The sequence below is a fragment of the Eschrichtius robustus genome, chromosome 12 (assembly GCF_028021215.1).
Source record: "Eschrichtius robustus isolate mEscRob2 chromosome 12, mEscRob2.pri, whole genome shotgun sequence".
Classification (NCBI taxonomy): domain Eukaryota; kingdom Metazoa; phylum Chordata; class Mammalia; order Artiodactyla; family Eschrichtiidae; genus Eschrichtius; species Eschrichtius robustus.
Window position 1 is genome coordinate 45,969,893 of NC_090835.1, and position 20,779 is coordinate 45,990,671.

The following is a 20,779-nucleotide window of genomic DNA, read 5'->3' on the forward strand; positions in this document are numbered from 1 at the left end:
GTAGCAGCTATTATTTAGACTTAAATTTAAATAGATTCATTGTTTTTATTTGTTTCTCCTTTACATTATCTTAAAACTTGGGTGGGAAAGGGGGTGTTGAAGCTGGCAGCTCCTCAAGTAGCTTGCTCAAGTAAATTTTTTTTTTTAGAAATGTTGGTGAAATTCAGATTGAGTTTCTGAAAACATCTTCTGTCCCCACAAGCAGGCAGTACAACGGACATAACAGAGAAATTTAACATCACATGACCTCCTAAGTGTCGATCCATTTCCACCATTTTCTTTATCTTCTAGCCTTTAGTGTTACAGAAAAATTAAACGTAAGCCTAATTTGCTTTTATTTGCTTATAACCTGGGTTTTAGGTTTTATTTTTATCTTTGAAATTACAAATTTCACCAGGATAGGTCTACGTGTGCATTCTTTTTATTCAATGTTTTGCCTGACATTTGGTGCAAAACCTTTCATCTAAAGATGTGAGTCTTTCTTCAGCTCAGGGTGAAATTTTCTCCTATTATTTTTCATTTCTGCTTGCTTGGATCTCTCCTCCTGGAAATCCCATTGTGTTTATCTTAGACAAGTGCTGTCCCATAGAAATAGAATTCAAGCCACATGGGCAATTTAAAATTTTCTAGTAGCCACATTAAAAAATAAAAGTAAAAATTTTAATATTTATCCTAATATATCTAAAATATTGTTTTAGAATATAATCTAAAAAAGAGTGGATATATGTATTTGTACAACCGATTCACTTTGCTGTACACCTGAAACTAACACAATATGGTAAATCAACTATACGCCAATAAAAATTTAAAATAAAAATGTAATCTATAAAGAAAATTACAGGTGAGATACTTTACATTATTATTTTTTTTCATATTGAGTCTTCAATATCTGGTGTGTGTTCTCTACTTGCAGCTCATCTCAATTCAGACTTGCTGCTTTTCAAGGGCCTAGTGGCCACTTTTGGCTGATGGCTACCATACTGGACAGTGTAAGAGATGTTCTGCAACTGTCTTCCGTGCCTTTTTAGTTCATAATTTTTCTCCTTTTTTTTTTTCTTCTGAATCCTAAGAGAATTCACATCCTACTTATCTTCAAATTCACTAACTCGGCTTCTAAGGTACCCAGTATCTCCTACTTACTACTGCATCTACTGAATATTTTAATTCAACAGTCATATTTTACACCTTCAGGGGCTCTTTCTTCATGGCACACTGTTCCCTCCTACTTTGATTATCCAGGAATGTCCTCTAGAATGTCAGAACTTCGTCTTAGAATTTTCATCAAGTTCTCTCCCATCTCCTCCAGCAAATCTGTTTCACTGGAGACCCTTTGCTCTGAGTCATCAGAAGGAGGCTCCACTTTTGAGCTCCTAAGCCTTCTCCTCGTCTGCCGAAGTGTCACTGCCCTATCTGCTTGGTCTTTTAGATAAAAATCTAGTTTATAGATCTCTGATAGCCAAGCTGGGTACCATCAGTGATCATATAGGTCACAATTCATTTTTCTTGGTCACAAAAAGAAGGAAAAGTTTAGACTTAGTAACATTTTCTTTAGTAGCTCAGAGGTCTAATAATTGCAGGGAATGGGGACGGAATCATAAGCAGAGGAAATGCACTGAGCACAAATTAATCTCCCATTTGCTTCCACCTAGACAGCCCAGGACTAACTGGAATACCATCCCAGCAACTGGCTACGGTACTGGACAGCACAGATACAGGACAGCTTCCTTCACTGCAGATAGTTCTATTAGACAGTACTTGGCTAAACAATTCCTCTCAAAGCCCCAGATACCACACTACCAGGTCTGGCTCTACAAAAATCCCTTCTTTTTACCATTTTCTCCTTCCTTCAGGAGTTCTGCCCTTCCCCCTTAAAAGCCTTGGTTTTTCTCACCTATTCTGACTCGACACTCTCCTAGTCCAAGGGATAAAAATCTACTGCCAGTTAAGTGCAGTACACATTAACAGGATAGATAGAAAGTAGTTTTTAGTGTTCAGGAACGTTCAAAAAGGCAATACAATGGTAGCATCCACTTCATGGGACTTGGAATTACTGGTTAATTAATAAGGGCTTTCCAATATTGGTATTTGAAAGAAATGACTGATTCAGTTGTCCCTCAGCATCTGTGGGGAACTGGTTTCAGGAACCCCACAAATACCAAAATCCACAGATGCTCTTATATAAAATGGCCTAGTATTTGCATATAACCTATGCATATCCTCCCACATACTTTAAATCATCTCTAGATTATTTATACTACCTAGTACAATGTAAATTTCATATAAATACTTGCCAGCGTTCAGCAAATTCAAGTTTTGCTTTGTGAAACTTTCTAGAACTTTTTTCCCCCTGAATATCTTCAATCCATGGCTGACTGAATCCACAGACTCAAACCCGTGAATACACAGGGCCGACCACATTTGAAAGTATCTTTAGTGCATGCCTGGCAGTTAAATACTGTGACTATTGTCAGAAATAATTGACAACTGGTAGGGATAAAAACACTAAATTCAATGTGAAAAACCCAAAAAAATTTTAATTTGAAGTTGAGCTGGGCTTCCAGTAGAAAATACTTTAGTTATAATAAAATGTTGAGTAGACCACAAGAAAACCAGTAATGAAATAAACCTTATCCAAAAATTATTGAAATGCAGTAATGACGACTAGAGTCCACAAGCCTTGTAATTCCACCACACCACCTTTGACAACAGACTATGTTGTAAATGAGCGGCTGTGCTGAAGTGTACAGGTCTACCGAGGTTATTTTATAACAACTGCCACAATTCCACACTTAACACCAATGAAAGCTGCATATTCTAAAGTCAAGAACAATCTTTGCCATTCATAACATTTCAGTAATAAAAGAAATTACCTCAATAACAGGTGTATTTTCCTGGAGCTCCGTTGTGTGCGAGGCCAGTAAACCAATCAACCGCGCCACCTTGGCCCTTCTGTAAACAGAGAGAAAATGGGCTCTGAAGTGGAGAGTTAGGACCGGGGAAACCAAACCCCGTTAGTCACATTACACAACTGTAAGCATTAACATGAGACAGAAGTGGAATGAGACAGGGTGAGCATACATTCCTGTACATATATGGTCCAGAGAAACGTTCCCTTGTGTACACAGGGAGACCTGAACGCAATGCCCTCTGTAGCACCATCTGTAACGGTGACAAAAACTGAACAAGTTGTGCTTTAATAGTGAAATGGAAAATAAAAAATTTTAAAAGTCTCTGCTCTTTTAGTTTTTAACATCTTTATTGGAGTATAATTGCTTTACAATGTTGTGTTAGTTTCTGCTGTATAACAAAGAGAATCAGCTATATACATAAGTATATCCCCATATCCCCTAACTCTTGCATCTCCCTCCCACCCTCCTTGTGCTATGCAGCTGCTTCCCACTAGCTATCTATTTTACATTTGGTAGTGTATATATGTCAATGTTACTCTCTCACTTCATCCCAGCTTACCCTTCCCCCTCCCCATATCCTCAAGTCCACTCTCTACACCTGTCTTTATTCCTGTCCTGTCCCTAGGTTCATCAGAACCATTTTTTTTTAGATTCCATATAAATGTGTTAGCATACAGTATTTGTTTTTCTCTTTCTGACTTACTTCACTCTGTATGACAGACTCTAGGTCCATCCACCTCATTACAAATAACTCAATTTCGTTTCTTTTCATGGCTGAGTAATATTCCATTGTATATATGTGCAACATCTTCTTTATCCATTCATCTGTCGATGGACACTTAGGTTGCTTCCATGTCCTGGCTATTGTAAATAGTGCTGCAATGAACATTGTGGTACATGACTCTTTTTGAATTATGGTTTTCTCAGGGTATATGCCCAGTAGTGGGATTGCTGGGTCATATGGTAGTTCTATTTTTAGTTTAAGGAACCTCTATACTGTTCTCCATAGTGGCTGTATCAATTTACATTCCCGCCAACAATGCAAGAAGTTTCCCTTTTCTCCACACCCTCTCTAGCATTTATTGTTTGTAGATTTTTTGATGATGGCCATTCTGACTGGTGTGCGGTGATACCTCACTGTAGTGTTGATTTGCATTTCTCTAATGATTAGTGATGTTGAGCATCTTTTCATGTGTTTATTGGCAATCTGTATATCTTCTCTGGAGAAGTGTCTAATTAGGTCTTCTGCCCATTTTGGGGTTGGGTTGTTTGTTTTTTTGATATTGAGCTGCATGAACTGCTTGTATATTCTGGAGATTAATCCTTTGTCAGTTGTTTTGTTTGCAAATATTTTCTCCCATTCTGAGGGTTGTCTTTTCATCTTGATATGGTTTCCTTTGCCGTGCAAAAGCTTTTAAGTTTCATTAGGTCCTATTTGTTTATTTTTGTTTTTATTTCCATTTCTCTAAGGGTGGGTCAAAAAGGATCTTGTTGTGATTTATGTCATAGCGTGTTCTGCCTATGTTTTCCTCTAAGTTTTATAGTGTCTGGCCTTACATTTAGGTCTTTAATCCATTTTGAGTTCATTTTTGTGAATGGTATTAGGAAGTGTTCTAATTCCATTCTTTTACATGTAGCTGTCCAGTTTTCCCCACACCATTTATTGAAGAGGCTGTCTTTTCTCCACTGTATACTATTGCCTCCTTTATCAAAGATAAGGTGACCATATGTGCATGGGTTTATCTCTGGGCTTTCTATCCTGTTCCATTGACCTATATTTCTGTTTTTGTGCCAGTACTAAACTGTCTTGATTACTGTAGCTCTGTAGTATAGTCTGAAGTCTGGAAGCCTGATTCCTCCAGCTCCATTTTTCTTTCTCAAGACTTCTGCTCTACTTATTAGTAGACCAATGATTTTATACACAAGTAGTCAGTAATTAATATCAGGATAGTGAAGCATATGTGTATATATTCACTTTAAAAGAAATTTTTACAAGTCTAACAAATATTGTAAAAATACTTTCAGTGAGGTGTTTGTTTCATTACCCAGCAGAAAATGAAGTGTTAAATTATAAAAGTAGTTTTATAATGAAATATAAATTATTAAATATCACTTCAGGTGATTTGGAAAAGTTCATTTCATGGAGAAAATTAGTTTTGATAAGACTTTTTTAATTGGAAAAAAATGGTTGAGTTGATTAGAACTGTACTCTTATTTAGTAATGCTTGCATTGCAAGTTCCTCATCCAGAGAGCCTCTACTTTTCATATTCGTAAAATAAACTGTGCAGGACCCGTGAAGGGAAACAAATCACACTCAGAGAAGTACCACAGGTAAGTGTTCGTGTTGTCAGAACTCTATCATACAGAGATAATTGTTATGGATTTCAATGCTTCTTGGATTAGCCATTTAAATCTCTAAACATAAACAGATTAAAGAAGTCCTAGGCATTTCTATGATTAGCATTCTGCCTCTGAGTAAGAAGATTATGTTTTAAAAGTAATGGTTTTGAAAAAGATTTGGTAGGACACTGGCCCAAAAGTTACAAGGAAAAGCTTCCAGTCACAGCTCTGTCACTGACCAGATATGGGACCACGGTCAAGTCAATTACACTTCAATTTTGAATTGCTTAAATGTGTGCAGTTTAGAAGGTCAGATGGATTAACTTCTAAGTTTTCTCACAATGTAAAACAAATGCTATTATCAAAAACTCACTAATGAATTAAAGGATACAAGGCAAAAACTTATGTATCTCAGTTCAAAGACAAGCTCAAAATACTTCAGAAACCTTGAAGCACTTTTTCAATCTACAAAATTAGATAATGGCAACCAGATTTATCCAACTAAAAGAAAAATGTATCAGGACATGCTAATTAAATATTTTTCCCATTCTCACCAGAAACAATTCCTATCAGAACAAGAGAAAACACCCTCCTTGAAACTCCTACAGTTTTAAGTTGTAAACTATTTAAACTAATAGTGACAGTATTTCTCAATTTATACCAAATACTTACATACAACTATATCTATATGTAATGCCCTCACAAAACTGGCTCCATCTCATAATTCAGGATTTTTCTTAAAGGTCACCATTTCGGGTGCCCCTAATGACCCATTACACTGTAGCTCAGAACATCCCACATCCATAACAGCACGCAAAGCTGCAATGGCCAATAAACCTTTGTGCGATAACAGAAACATTCCATGTCTACGTTGTTCAACACAGTACCCACCACATGCATGTGACTATCCAGCACTTGAAGTATGGCTGGTGCAACTGAAGAAATAAATATATATATGTATAGGTATACACACAAAATTTACTTTAAGGAACTAGTTTTATTTTTTATTGAAGTATAATTGATGTACAATATTATATAAGTTATAGGTGTACAATATAGTGATTCACCATTTTTAAAGGTTATACTCCACATATAGTTATTATAAAACATTGGCTATATTCCCTGTGTTGTACAGTATATCCTTGTAGCTTATTTTATACAAATTAGTTTGTACCTCTTAATCCCTTACCCTTATCTTGCCTCTCCTCCATCCCTCTTACCGCTGATAACCACTAGTTTCTTCTCTATATCTGTGAGTCTGCTTCTTTTTTCTTATATTCACTAGTTTATTTTTCAGATGCCACATGTAAGTGATATCATACAGTATTTGTCTATCTCTATTTCACTTAGCATAATGCCCTCCAAGTCCATCTACGTTGCTGCAAAGGCAAAATCTGGTTCTTTTTTATGGCTGAGTAGTATTCCATTGTATATATGTACCACACCTTCTTTATCCATTCATCTGTTGATGGACATTTAGCTTGTTTCCATGTCTTGGCTATTGTGAAGACTGCTGCTATGAACATTGAGGTGCATTATCTTTTCAAATTAGTGTTTTTGTTTCTTTCAAATATATACACAGGAATGAAACTGCTGGGTCATAGGGTAGTTCTATTTTTAGTTTTTTGAGAAATATGGAACTAGTTTTAAATTTAAATTTAAATAACCACATGCAGCTAGTGGCTACTGTATTAGAGCAGATCTAAAATGTTATAGTTACTCCTTTGTGTGTTTAATAAAACAGACTATTTATTATCCATCTCCCCCACTAGCCCACAAGGTCCATGAAGGCAGGGCTGCGAGCACTAAGACAGTACCTGGCATGGTCCCTCAATAAATGTTTGCTGAATGAATATAATATCAACATCAAAACAAAGTAACTAAACACATTAGTAGAAAACGGGTGGGTAAAAATATGACTGAACAAAGGTAAACAAAATTGGAGCAGGATTTTCAACGCAAATATCAAAGCAGAATTTAAGGCTAAAATCATTAAATGAGGAAAAGATTGTTTGAGAACTAAAAACGGTATGACCTACAAAGGATATAAGTTGTGAGTTGTTACAAACCATATTAATAAAGAATAAAAAGTAAACCCAACAGTAGTGGGAAACTCCAATCTACCTCTCTCCCAAGCACAGCAAGAAGGCCACAGTGAATACAAACATACAAGCATCATAGTAACAGATGTATATATCAAGCTCTACGATCTAAACTCTGACCACACTTACTCAGTGGGAGGCTGTATAGGATGGTGTTTAGGACTCTGGAATGAAATGTCCTGAGGCCAGTCTTAGCCCCATGGTCGGGGGCGGGGGAGGAACCCTGGGTTAGTTACTCCTCCTTCACATGCCTGATTACTTCAAGTTAACTAGGACTAACAACAATATGTACCTCACCAATTTACTCAAAGAGTCAAAGGAAATAATCCGTGTGAAGGAATTACCATGGTGTCTAACATTTAATATGTGCTGAATGGGCTAGCTATGATTACCACATTATCTACTACATTCATGACTTTTTTTTATGATTTTTTATTAGAGCACAAAGATAAATTCATAGAATTCCCAACAGCAGAAATTATACAGGACATATGATGATATAATAAAAGTGAAATAACAAACATAAACTAAAGGCCTAAACATTTGTAAATTTAGAAGCACTTCTGTATAACTTAGACAGCAAATGAAAAATAAAAATGCCCATTAATCACAATCATGTAAATAACATCAAATCAAGAGACTGTCATACAGAGTGAAGTCAGAGAAAAACAAATATCATATATTAACGCATGTATGTGGAATTTAGAAAAATGGTACAGATGAACCGGTTTGCAAGGCAGAAATAAAGACACAGATGTAGAGAACAAACGTATGGGCACCAAGGGGGGAAAGTGGGGGTGGGGGGATGAACTGGGAGATTGGGATTGACATATATACACTAATATGTATAAAATAGATAACTAATAAGAACCTGCTGTATTTTAAAAAAATAAAATTTAAAAAAAAACTTTACGATAGCAGAAGGGACACTGACACCCACTTTTCTGTTCCCTCAAGAGTCTGCTAAAAGAAAAAAAATTTATAATTAAATAACTGGAGACAGAAAGAAGGGCTGAAAGTAGACCAGAATGTTTGAGGAAATCCTAGATGACACACTTAGATGTAATTAGACAGAAAATGAAGAGAAGAAACTCCTGTCTAAGAACCACAGGTAAAGACAGGTCTTCCCAACAAGCCTCAGAGGCTTGGAATAAAGTAAAACAGAAAGCAAGGATTAGTTATAGACAATCATCAGATTAGAGAACTTCACAATGAACAGGTGAGCCAATTAGATCCTGCCTCCTTCCCATCTCCTTCCCTGATACACAGAATAAACCCTCAGTCCTGGCCTCCAGGGTAAAATGTAAAATTATTCCTACAATGAGCAATCTACTCTGGGGTGGGATACAAGTATGGATGTGGAGAACAGAGAGTGGTCCTCCACACCAGATACTAAAGCAAGGAAAGAGGTTAATGGAAGAAAGCCAGTCCCACCCCAAAGAAAAACCCAACCTGGAAACTGAAGAGGCCTCCAGCCTGCCTACCTGCTCTTCAGCCAGGTGGGCTCCCAACATACAAGTCAACTAGTCAACAGGCATCATCCACTCACAGGCCAGCCCTTTCCTTTAAAGAAGACGTTGTTGGAGAAACAGACTAAGAGAACCATAGGGGAAATGTGTACTGCCAGCCTCTATGCTGATCAATTTAACCATTTGTTCATAATATAAACTAAGTACCAAAGATCACCAAGCATTTGAGGAACCAACAGCATTAAAAAGCAGGACCATGATGAAAACAAAGTGACCCACAGGTTAAAAAGAATAAAATTTTTATAATCCTAATGTTTAACCTTAAATATTAGTCATAATATTTAACCCTAAATTCGATTCCAAAACAGAATTTTTATAATCCTATAATTTATCCTCAAATTCAAAAGTACATTTTAAATCAAATATAGGCAGCTAGGAAAAAGGACCAATCAGAGAACAAATGAACAAAAACTTGAAAATATGATTGTTGAAATAAAATAGTGATTCTCAGTAAAATGAGCAAGGATAAGTATCAAGCTTGAAAGCTCAAAGGTAAAATCAGGGAAGAGCAGTAAAAGAGAGTTTGGCAGTTCTTCAAAAGGTTGAACACAGAATTACCATATGGCCCAACAATTCCACTACTAGGTAGGTACCCAAGAGAAATTAAAACATATGTTCACATAAAACCTTTATACACATGATCAGAGCAGTGTTACTCATAACAGCCAAATGTGGAAGCAACCCAAGTGTCCATTAAAAATGGATACATGAAATATGGTTTATCCATACAATGGAATATTATTCAGTCATAAAAAAGAATGAAGTGGGAATTTCCCAGTGGTCCAGTGTTTAGGACTCCCTGCTTTCACTGAAGGGGCCCAAGTTCGATCCCTGGTCAGGGAACTAATATCCCACAAGCCATGTGGCACGGCCAAAAAAAAATGAAGTACTAATACATGCTACAACATGGATGAACCCTGAAAACATTATGCTAAGTGAAAAGATGCCAGTCACAAAAGATCACATTTTGTATATTTATATGAAATATTCAGAATAGGCAAATCTACAGACAGAAAGTAGGTTAGTGGTTTCCAGGGACTGAGGGGAAGACGGTAACAGGTACGAGGTCTCAATGGGTGATGAAAAAGTTCTGGAATTCGATAGTGGTGATACATGCACAACTCTGTGATTACACTAAAAACCGCTAAATTGTACAGTTTTAAAAAGTGAATTTCCATCATATCAGGAAACTAAAAAAGAAAAATCACATGATCATATCAATACATGCAAAAAAAGCATTTGACAAATTCCAACACCCATTCATGACAAAAACTCAGTAAACTAGGAATAGAGGGAACTTCTTTAACTTGATAAAGACTACCTACAAAAAAATACAGCTAACATCATATTTAATGGTGATAAACTCAAAATTTTCCCACTAAGATCAGGTACAGGGACTTCCCTGGTGGTCCAGTGGTAAGACTCCATGCTCCCAATGCAGGGGGCCCGGGTTTGACCCCTGGTTGGACAACTAGATCCCACGTGCATGCCACAATTAAGAGTTCTCGTGCCACAACTAAGAAGCCCACGTGCCGCAACTAAGACCTGGCGCCGCCAAAATAAATAAATAATTAAATATTTAAGGGAAAAAAAGATCAGGTACAAGACAAGGACATCACCTCTCACCACTATTCCTTTTGAATATCACACTGAAAGCTCCAGGTAATGCAATAAGACAAGAAAAGGAAACAAAAGGTATACAGATTGGGAAGGAAGAAATAAAACTGTTTGCAAATGATATGACTGTCTATACAGAAAATCCTGAAGAATTAACAACAAAAAAACCTCCTGGAACTATTAAGTGATTACAGCAAGGTGCAGGATACAAGGTTAATATATAAAAGTCTTACCAGCAATAAGCTTGTAGAATTTGAAATTAAAAACACAATACCATTTACATTAGCACCCAATAAGTGAAATATGTAGGAACAAATCTAATAAAATATGTATAATATCTATATGAGGAAAACTACAAAGCTCTATGGAACAAAATCGAAGAAGTAAAGAAATGGAGAGGTACTCCATGTTCATGAATAAGACTCAATATTGTCCTGATGTCAATTCTTCCCAAATTGATCTGTAGATCTGATGTGATTCCAACCAAAATCCCAGCAAGTTATTTTGTGGATACTGACAAACTGATTCTAAGGTTTATATGGAGAGGCAAAAGATCCAGAATAGCCAACAATACTGGAGAAGAGCAACAAAGTTGGAGGACTGATGCTACCTGACTTCAAGACTTACTACAAAGCTACAGTTATCAAGACAGTGTGGTATTGGCAAAAGAACAAATAGATCAGTGGAACAGAAGAGAGCCCAGAAATAGACTCACATAGTCAAATGATCTTTGACAAAGGAGCAAAGGCAATACAATGGAGCAAAGATAGTCTTTTCAATGAATGATGTTGGAATAACTAGACATCTACAAGAAAAAAAATGAATTTAGACACAGACCTTACACCCGCTCACAAAACTTCAACTCAAAACAGATCACAGACTTAAGTGTAAAATGCAAAACTATAAAACTCCTAGAAGGTAACATAGAAAACTTAGATGACCTTGGGTGTAGCAATGACTTTTTATATACAACATCAAAGGCATGCTCCATGAAAGAAATAATTGATAAGCTGGACTTCATTAAAATAAATAACTTCTGTTGTGCAAAAGGAATGTTGAGAATGAGAAGATATGCCACAGACTGGAAAAGAATATTTGCAAAAGACCCATCTGATAAAAAACTGTTTTCCAAAATATACAAAGGCCTCTTGAAACTCAACAATAAGAAAACAACCTGATGAAAAACCAGGCCATAGACTTGAACAGACACCTCACCAAAGAGGATACACAGATGGCAAGTAAGCATATGAGAAAATGCTCCACACCATATGTCATCAGGGAAATGCAAGTTAAAACAACAAGATACCACTACACACCTATAAAAATAGCCAAAATCCAGAACACTGAAAATACCAAATGCTGGCAAGGATGTGAAGCAACAGAACTCTCATTCATTGCTGATGAGAATACAAAATGGTACAGTCACTTTATAAGACAGTTTGGTGATTTCTTACAAAACTAAATATACTCTTACCACACAATCCAGAAATCAGGCTCCTCAGTATTTATCCAAAGGAGTTGAAAACATATGTCCACATGGATGTTAACAGCAGCTTTACTCGTAATTGTCAAAACTTGGAAGCAATCAAGATGTCCTTCAGTATGTGAATGGTCAAATAAACTGTGGTACCTGCAGACAATGCGATACTTGGCACTAAAAAGAATGAGCTATCAAGCCATGAAAAGACATGGAGGAACCTTAAATGAATGTTACGAAGTAAAAGAAGCCAATCTGAGAAAACTACATACCTTATGATTCCAACTACGTGATATTCTGGAAAAGGAGAAACTATGAAAGTAATAAAAAGTTCAGTGGTTGTCAGAGGGATGAACAGGCAGAACACAGTAGATTTTGGGGGCAGTGGAAATACTCTGTATGATACCATAGTGATGGATACACATCATTATACACTTGTCCAAACCCACAGAATGTACAACACTAAGAAGGAATTGTAATGTAAAGTACAGACTTTGGATGATTTTGATGTGTCAATTTAGGATGTACCACTCTGGCGGGGGATATTGATAATTGGAGAGGCGATGCATATGTGGGGGCAGAGGTATGTGGGAAATCTCTGTTCCTTCCCCTTAATTTGCAGTGAACCGAAAACTGCTCTAAAACATAAACTCAACAAAAACCAAGAAAAGGTGAATTTTTTGGTATGTGAATTGTATCTCAATAAAAGAGTGAGAAAGCAAAAGAAAATTAAGTCAAGAGACACTAAATTTGGGCTTCCCTGGTGGCTCAATGGTTAAGAATCCACCTGCCAATTCAGGGGACACGGGTCCGAGCCCTGGTCCGGGAAGATCCCACATGCCGCAGAGCAAATAAGCCCGTGCGCCACAACTACTGAGCCTGCGCTTTAGAGCTCATGTGCCACAACTACTGAGCCCATGTGCCACAACTACTGAGCCCACGTGCCACAACCACTGAAGCCCACGTGCCTAGAGCCCATGCTCCACAACAAGAGAAGCCGCTGCAATGAGAAGTCCGCGCACCGCAACGAAGAGTAGCCCCCACTCGCCACAACTAGAGAAAGCCTGCACACAGCAACAAAGACCCAACACAGCCAAAAATAAAAATAAATAAATAATAAATTAATAAATAAATAAATAAGCAAGGAAAAAAAAAAAGAGAGAGACACAAAATCCCACACCCATCCTACAGGAGTTTCAGGAGCAGAAAAAGGATGAAATAGAGATGAGGAAATCATAAGGAAATAGGAAAGCAAAAGAAAGGCTGCAGCATTTAACAGACCGACTGGCAAAGCAAATTAGTAAAAAGGGATACCTAGATACATTCTAGTAAAATTTTGCAAGCCTGGAATATAAAGAAAAATTCTTTTTTCACTGAAAAACAAAATCAAACTGGTCACATATAAGAGGAAGAAAAAGTCAGGTTGGCCCCTGAGTCTTCCAGAGCTGCAGCCAGCACATGAGTGAGCAACAAAGCAGGATGGCACAGAGGTGAGTGTGGCCTGAAGGTGCAAGAAGGTCTCATTCAGCCTGCTATGCCTGAGCCCCAAAACCACAGGCAGAAAGCTTCAAGGAAGGAGGAACTCCAGAAGCAGAGCCTCTGCGAGATATTCTACTTAAAAAACAAAAAACAAAACAAAACAAAAAACTACCAAATAATGAAATCCCATCAACCAAGAAGTGAAGTAATTCACAAATGGAGAAACTGTATTTTAAAAATTGACAATGAGCATTTACCTTATTAAAGTATCAAACTATACTAAAAATTAGAAAAATCCTTCCTAGAATATAAATATCAAAGGACCCTAAAATAAACCTGAGAAAGAACAAAGTTGAAATCACATATTCTGATTTCAAAACTTACTACAAAGCTATGGTAATCGAGACACTGTGATACTCACATAAAGACGGATTTATAAACCAAGGGAATAGAATAGAGAGCCCAGAAACAAACCCTCAGCATATACAGTCAAATGATTATCAACAAGACTGTCAATATCGTTTAATGGGGAGAGGACAGCCTTTTCAACAAATGGTGCTGGGAAAACTGAATATAAACATAACAAAAGAATGAAACTGGACTCTTTCCTAACACTGTATAAAAAAAAAACTAACTCAAAATGGATCAAAAACCTAAATGTAAGAGCTAAAACTATAAAACCCTTAGAAAAAAACGAAAAGATTTATGACATTGGTTTTGCAGTGATTTCTTAGATAGAACACTCAAAGCACAGGCAACAAAAGAAAAAATGAAAAACTAGGTTTCATCACACGTAAAACTTTATGCACAGGGCACTATCAGGGTAAAAAGGCAACCCACAGAATGGAAGAAAGTATTTGTAAGTCATATACCTAATATGTCATTAATATCTAGAATACATATAGAACTCCCATAAATAAACAACACAAAACAACCCAATCAGAAAATGGGCAAAGGACCTGAACAGACATTTCTCCAAAGAAGGTAAATAATGGTGCTCAACATTAGTAATTAGTGAAATGCAAATCAAAACCGCAATGACATATAACTTCATACCCATTAGGAGAGCTACTATTAAAAAAAAATTGAAAAAAATAAGGGTTGAAGAGGATGTGGCGAAACTGGAACCCTCATGCATTGCTGGTGGAAATGTAAAATGGTGCAGCCACTGTGCAAAACAGTTATGATGGTATCTCAAGAAGTTGAACATAACATTATCAAATAATCCAGCAATTCCACTCCTAGGTATACACACAAAAGAACTGAAAGCAGGGACTCAAACAGGTATTTTTGCACCAATGCTCATAGCAGCACTACTTGCAACAGCCAAAGGTAGAAGCAACCCAAGTGTCCATCAACAAATGAAAAGATAAACTGTGGCATATACATATATGGAATATTATTCAGCCTTAAAAAAGAATGACAGTCTGATACATGCTACAACACAGATGAACTCTGAAAACATTAAGGTAAGTGCAATAAGCCAGACACAAAAGGACAAATGTATGATCCCACTTATATTAGGTACCTACAACAGGGAAATTCATAGAAACAAAAAGTAAAACAAAGGTTATCCGGGACTGGGAGGAGGAGGGATGGGAGTTACTGGTTAATGGGTAACAGCTTCTGTTCGGAATAATGAAAAAGTTCTGGAAATTGATAGTGACCGTGGTTGCACAACATACGTATCGCAATATACGTAATGCCACTGAACTATACACTTAAAATGGCTAAAATGGTAAATTCTGTTATGTATATTTTATAATTAATAAAATTTTTTAAATTAAAATATTACGCATTATCTGTGAATTATACCTCAATAAAGTTGATTGGCAAATGCTATAAAATTTGATAAGTATTCACTGTTAAAAGTTCTAACAAAACGGCACTTTCACACACATTGACTGGGAATGCATGTTGATATCATGTTTCTACAGAGCATTTCAGCAATTTATCAGAAGTCACAAAAATATCTATTGCCCTCTACCCATTCGTTCTAATTCTACAAATCTGCCCTTAGGGGAAAAAGCAAAAATAGGCATGAAGATTTAAGTGCAAAATGTTCATCAATATATTATTTACAATATTATAATACTATCCAAAAATAGGGAAGGGTAAATAAAATGATCAAATATTCATAGCATATAAAAAGAGGCATACCATAAAAAAATCTTAGACAAATAATTAGTGACATTAAAAGAATACATGTTAAAAATAGATAACTAGTGGGAAGCAGCCGCATAGCACAGGGAGATCAGCTCGGTGCTTTGTGACCACCTAGAGGGGTGGGATGGGGAGGGTGGGAGGGAGGGAGATGCAAGAGGGAAGAGAAATGGGAACATATTGTATATGTATAACTGATTCACTTTGTTATAAAGCAGAAGCTAACACACCATTGTAAGGCAATTATACTTCAATAAAGATGTTTTAAAAAAAAAAAAAAAGAATACATGTTATAAAGTGAAGAGAAACATACAAAACTATATGTTATTTTATTTTGTTTTTCTATATGCTGAACAAAGCCAAGGAATAAACATACATACTTCAACAGTGATTGTCCCCCAGCTAAGTTAAAGACCCTTATCATACACTATCAAGGTGATATGACCCAGGACAGAGAAGGCCTCGCTGGAAGAAAAAGTATTTGAATGGAGAAAGAGAGTAAAAGAAGGCTCCAAGCATAGCGTTTATCTATCCATATCTTCCTCAAATTAAAACTGTTTTACAATTAAACTTAAATCTAAAAAATGGAAAAAAATAGTAGTACCTGGAAAGGATTACGAATGTCTGTTTTTTAAAAATCAGCAGAGGGCACCCTATTCAAGGATATAATTTGTTTTAGCTGAAGTGCTAAGATTTTTTTGGTTTCTTTTACAGTGAGCATACCACAATCCTTCTCAAAGTTTAACATGCCCAAAAATGATCTAAAAATCCTATTTTGTAACGCCAGATTTTACCTTGGGAGAGTAACATTAGAAGATGTGTAGGAATAATTATCCAAAAAAGCATTTTGTGAACAGCTACTGTTTCCCCTATGTTTTGGCAGCATGGAAGAATAATTACTAACCTACCACTGGCACATTTTACAAAACCCCTTCACATTCAAGTTTTCGCAAGCTTCTCAACAATAATACAAGATAAGTAGGATTGATAACACCAACTTCCAAACCCCCAAAATACACTAAGCACCCACTAAGAACCAAGCACTGTGCAAGGTATTTCATACACCTACTTCATTCAAAATTTAATTGTAAAGAATATATATAACTGAATCACTTTGCTGTACACCTGAAACTAACAACATTGTAAATCAACTATACTTCAATTAAAACAAATTTGATTGTTACCAAAAATCTATGAAGTTGATACACGATCCCCATTTTACAGATGAGTAAACTGACACTCAGCAGTTATAATAATTTGCCTGGGGGCAGATTTGTGAGCTACACCCACATCTGTCTGAATCCAAAGCACTTTCATCATCCCACAAACAGTCTCCCAGAAGCTGAGACTCGGAAAGAGGTAATCAATCATCTGACCAAGTCTCACTGGCAACCAGAGCACAGAGCCTTCTTACACTTTAATGAGCTTTTCACCAAGTATGCTGCCGCCATATAAGCAAGTACACATCCTTCCATCAGGAGTTTACAGATCACAATCTCATTAGATTTTGTAAACCACCTTAAGGAAAGATAAAATGGCAAGGGAAAACGCTTTAGAAGCGTAACTAAATTAAAACACAGGGATAATTGTAAAGTATTTGATAAAGAATATTCAAAAGAGTAACCATTAATAAAGCTTCCAGATGTAGTTTACATAACCTTGGAATTATATTTATAATATCAGGATAAGGACTATTTTGAAATCTTTTTAAATGGACAACTGGGATGCCTACAGCAAGTGCTATGATTCAGAGTCATCATTACTTTAGAGTATTTTGTGATAAGAATTTAGGACTATGTGCTTTTGATAAATATATATGTTTTAACTACTTAATAAAATAATAATTTATTAAGATATAAATATTACTTACCTATCCCAGTTTGGAGCTATTCGCAAATGCTGGGTTAGCAATTGGAGCTAGAATAAAAAATTAAGATGTATTTCATTCATGAAATGACACAGAAAGTGACCACTAAGTTAACAAACCAAACCTGTATACATATGAAATGCAAATCCTGCACCAAGGAAATTAATTATATTCAGTGCTTTTGCATCTTTGTAAATATAAGATAAAAATAAAAACTAAGAACAAGAACGTTCAGTTTCTCCAACTCAATTATATTCCCTAAATATGCCTCTGCCCCTCACCCCACAAACATACACCAAGTACCAAATAAGGAACTGTAATACTATCCTGGAAGAAAATGAACTTAAATTTTTTCAAGCCAGTTCCCAAACAAAGGCCCACAAGGGAAAATGCCCCAGACCACTGTAACTCCTTTCGGAGGATGACTTCAAAAGCTCTGCCAAATTCCCACGGTTTCATCGATGAATCAAGACGGTCCAAGAAATATCTCCAGGGGAAGAAGGAAAAAAAAAAAGTCTTAGAGACTCAGTTCCCCGTTCAGTGTCACATCGGAAACCTTGGAATTTACCAGGAAGACCCAGTAAAAAGAGCCCGTATTCCACGTGGGCAGTTCACTCCAGCAGCTGATGAAAAGACCTCTGTCTTATGATTTCACAGATGAAAAATACCTTACAAGTTAACGTAAAATGCAAGCTGAGCGTTACCAAAGGAGTTGTTCAAAATCACTGTCGATTCAACTGCTTTTAGATCTAAGCATTAAACAGATGACAATTCTGGCAAATCTATCATCTTGATGAGTCACTTTTTTTCACTGTAATTAAATCGTATTAGTATTTTAGCACTTGTTTTAATCTCTACAGAAATAAGAGTTACGTGCAGAAGGAGAGCTGCAAGTCCGTGATAGGAGTCTTTACTTCACGATTTAACTACGTACCAGGGGTGAGTGGAGGAGCCTGGTGGCCACCTCCCTGTGCCCAGCCGCCACGCACAAGTAGCAAAGGAGATTCAGCTTAGCTCGGGAGGCCGCTGTGCTCTTCTCGGGGGAGTCGATCTGTGAGCACACTTGTTGCAGAAAGTCATTCCAATCTTGGTCTTTTAGAAATACTAATTTATCCACTGCAGAGGAAAGAAAATATTAAAAGTGGGGATCCTGTGAAAAAGGACTGCTGAGAACATTACAAGAGGAATAAAATGGAACACAGAATGTCAATACCTAAGGTGAGGGCACACAGAAAATTACAACTTTACACTGTCAAAACCAAAAATACTCCAAAGACGTCACTACTTTTATGTGCTCTTCTATGTTCATCTCTTTTTCACCCCATGGAGACGTTTTGAACTATGTCAATGGAAACCTATGCTTAAAAAAGGTAGATGCCTAAATTTAGGAGAATGTTCTTGCAACCAAGAACACAACAAAATGCAAACTTAAATAAAACTGTACTATGGAAAAAACAAGATACCCTTTGCATAAATAAAGCAACCTAGCCTTAAAGTACTGGAAAAGCCAAAATTTCTACAGATGTTATAAGGTCCCAGTGAAATTACTAGTAAACATAACTAGGTTAATACAAAGCTGAAATCATCTGGGATTCCCACCTCCAAACCCCTATACAAACAAAAGACAAAAACTGGGAAATGAAGTGCCCGCTAAAATTAACATAGTTTCACCTAATCTCTATATTTAAACAAAATAAGCTATAACAATAATTTCCTAAAATAATTCAAAGTAAAGGGGGAAAGGGACAGAATATTATTTTGAGATAATTTTCCTCTAAGTTTTCATAAATAGTGCTTCTATTTGGAATAGTTTATTTAAATTTGAACATACGTTGTTTATTCTGAATTTACTTTGATTTGATTTTAAATCATAGATTCTACTCTAGCTATGATGAAGAATTTTTCCAGATCTAGTTTAACAGCTTAAAATATAACTTATCAAACAAAATACATCAAAATTTAAGGTATAAGAAAAATTCTTATACTCACCCTAAGTAAGACTTTCTGTTAGGGGAAAGGAAATGTAACAATCAGCCTTTAAGTATCTCCAGTCCTACATCAACCCCACAAAAGTGAACCATCTGACCCTGATCTCAACTGCCCTACTCCCTCAAGTAGAATCTCGATTCTTCATTGTGGTTTCCGACCCTCTGTACCCATAAGAGCACCATTAATGTTGGAAATTCAACTGGCTTTACAAGGGAAAGGACAGGAGGAGGGCCCACCCATTCAACAGGAAAACTCGCCCAGTTTCATAGGAACTTTCCCACTCACAAGAGTACTGAGCAGCCTAGACCCAGCTGAGTAAGGTCAAACGCTGGCTCAAATGGATTACAGGTTGTTTATAATTTATACAGTGTCTCAAGAATATAGCCAGTTGGCAAGAAAATAAAAATTTAGCTATTCATAAATAAAATATTCCATTTGCTATTAAATTTCATATTTGTATTTGTCTGCCATGAATCTATGTGCTTGATAAGCCCTTTATGATCCTACCTGAATGTGCTGGTAGATGCAATATTTTCGGATCATATTTAATTGGTGGTTGTTTCATTATCTGTGGTTAAAAAAACAAAACAAAACCTTTTAAGATGGGTATCTATCTCCTGATATGTCTCCTATATCAGATTATAAATCAATGCAGACAGAAAAGAACACTGTAAAATTTATCACCAAAAAGAATAAGCATTCAACAAAGCCCTTTCAGATTAAAATATACAAATATAGGTAAAAATGTATAAAATAAAATCATTTCAATTGATATCTTCAATAAAATAAAGCTTCATGGAAAAGGGTCACCCTATCCTGGTTTACTCTTAGGCTAATTTACCTCTAGGTTAGAAGTTTACTCACTCAACAAATATTTATTGGATACCTGCCAGGGTGAGGCACTATGCTAAGTGCTAAGGGGGATACAAAGACATAAAAGACATGATCCTACTGCCAGAGAGCTGACACACTGGTTAGAAAGATAAGACAAACATCTGTGAAACAACAGAAAAACATGAAATATTTAAATTAGAATGCAAAACAGGCGGGACATAATTACAGACAAAATACTTCGGAGAAATGTTTCTAAAAAGATAGAGAATCAGAAAGGACTTTAGGTTGATGTGGTCAGGGCAGGGTTTATGGAAGACCTGCAAAGGGGCATGAGGTCTTGAAGAGTGGTTAGGACTTGATGATTGAATTGGCGAAGAAAAAATTTCATGAATAGGAAAGCACACGATTTCCTTGAGCAAAGTGAGGAAAACGTATAGCAGCTGGATCCATGAGTTTGGAATAGCTGGGGTAC

The 20,779-nt window shown here is 36.4% G+C and overlaps 1 protein-coding gene across 4 annotated transcripts in view; it reads right to left on the minus strand.

Annotated features, from left to right (window-relative positions):
- ULK4 (unc-51 like kinase 4) overlaps window positions 1-20,779 on the minus strand; it is a 540,948-nt gene that overhangs the window by 482,937 nt on the left and 37,232 nt on the right. For all 4 annotated transcript variants that reach the window (XM_068558236.1, XM_068558233.1, XM_068558235.1 and 1 more), the window contains 4 exons: window positions 19,981-20,041; window positions 18,419-18,600; window positions 17,488-17,534; window positions 2,871-2,949 (listed from right to left, as the gene is read on the minus strand). In XM_068558236.1, the coding sequence (XP_068414337.1) occupies window positions 2,871-2,949; window positions 17,488-17,534; window positions 18,419-18,600; window positions 19,981-20,041 (369 nt within the window). The remainder of the gene's footprint in view (window positions 1-2,870; window positions 2,950-17,487; window positions 17,535-18,418; window positions 18,601-19,980; window positions 20,042-20,779) is intronic.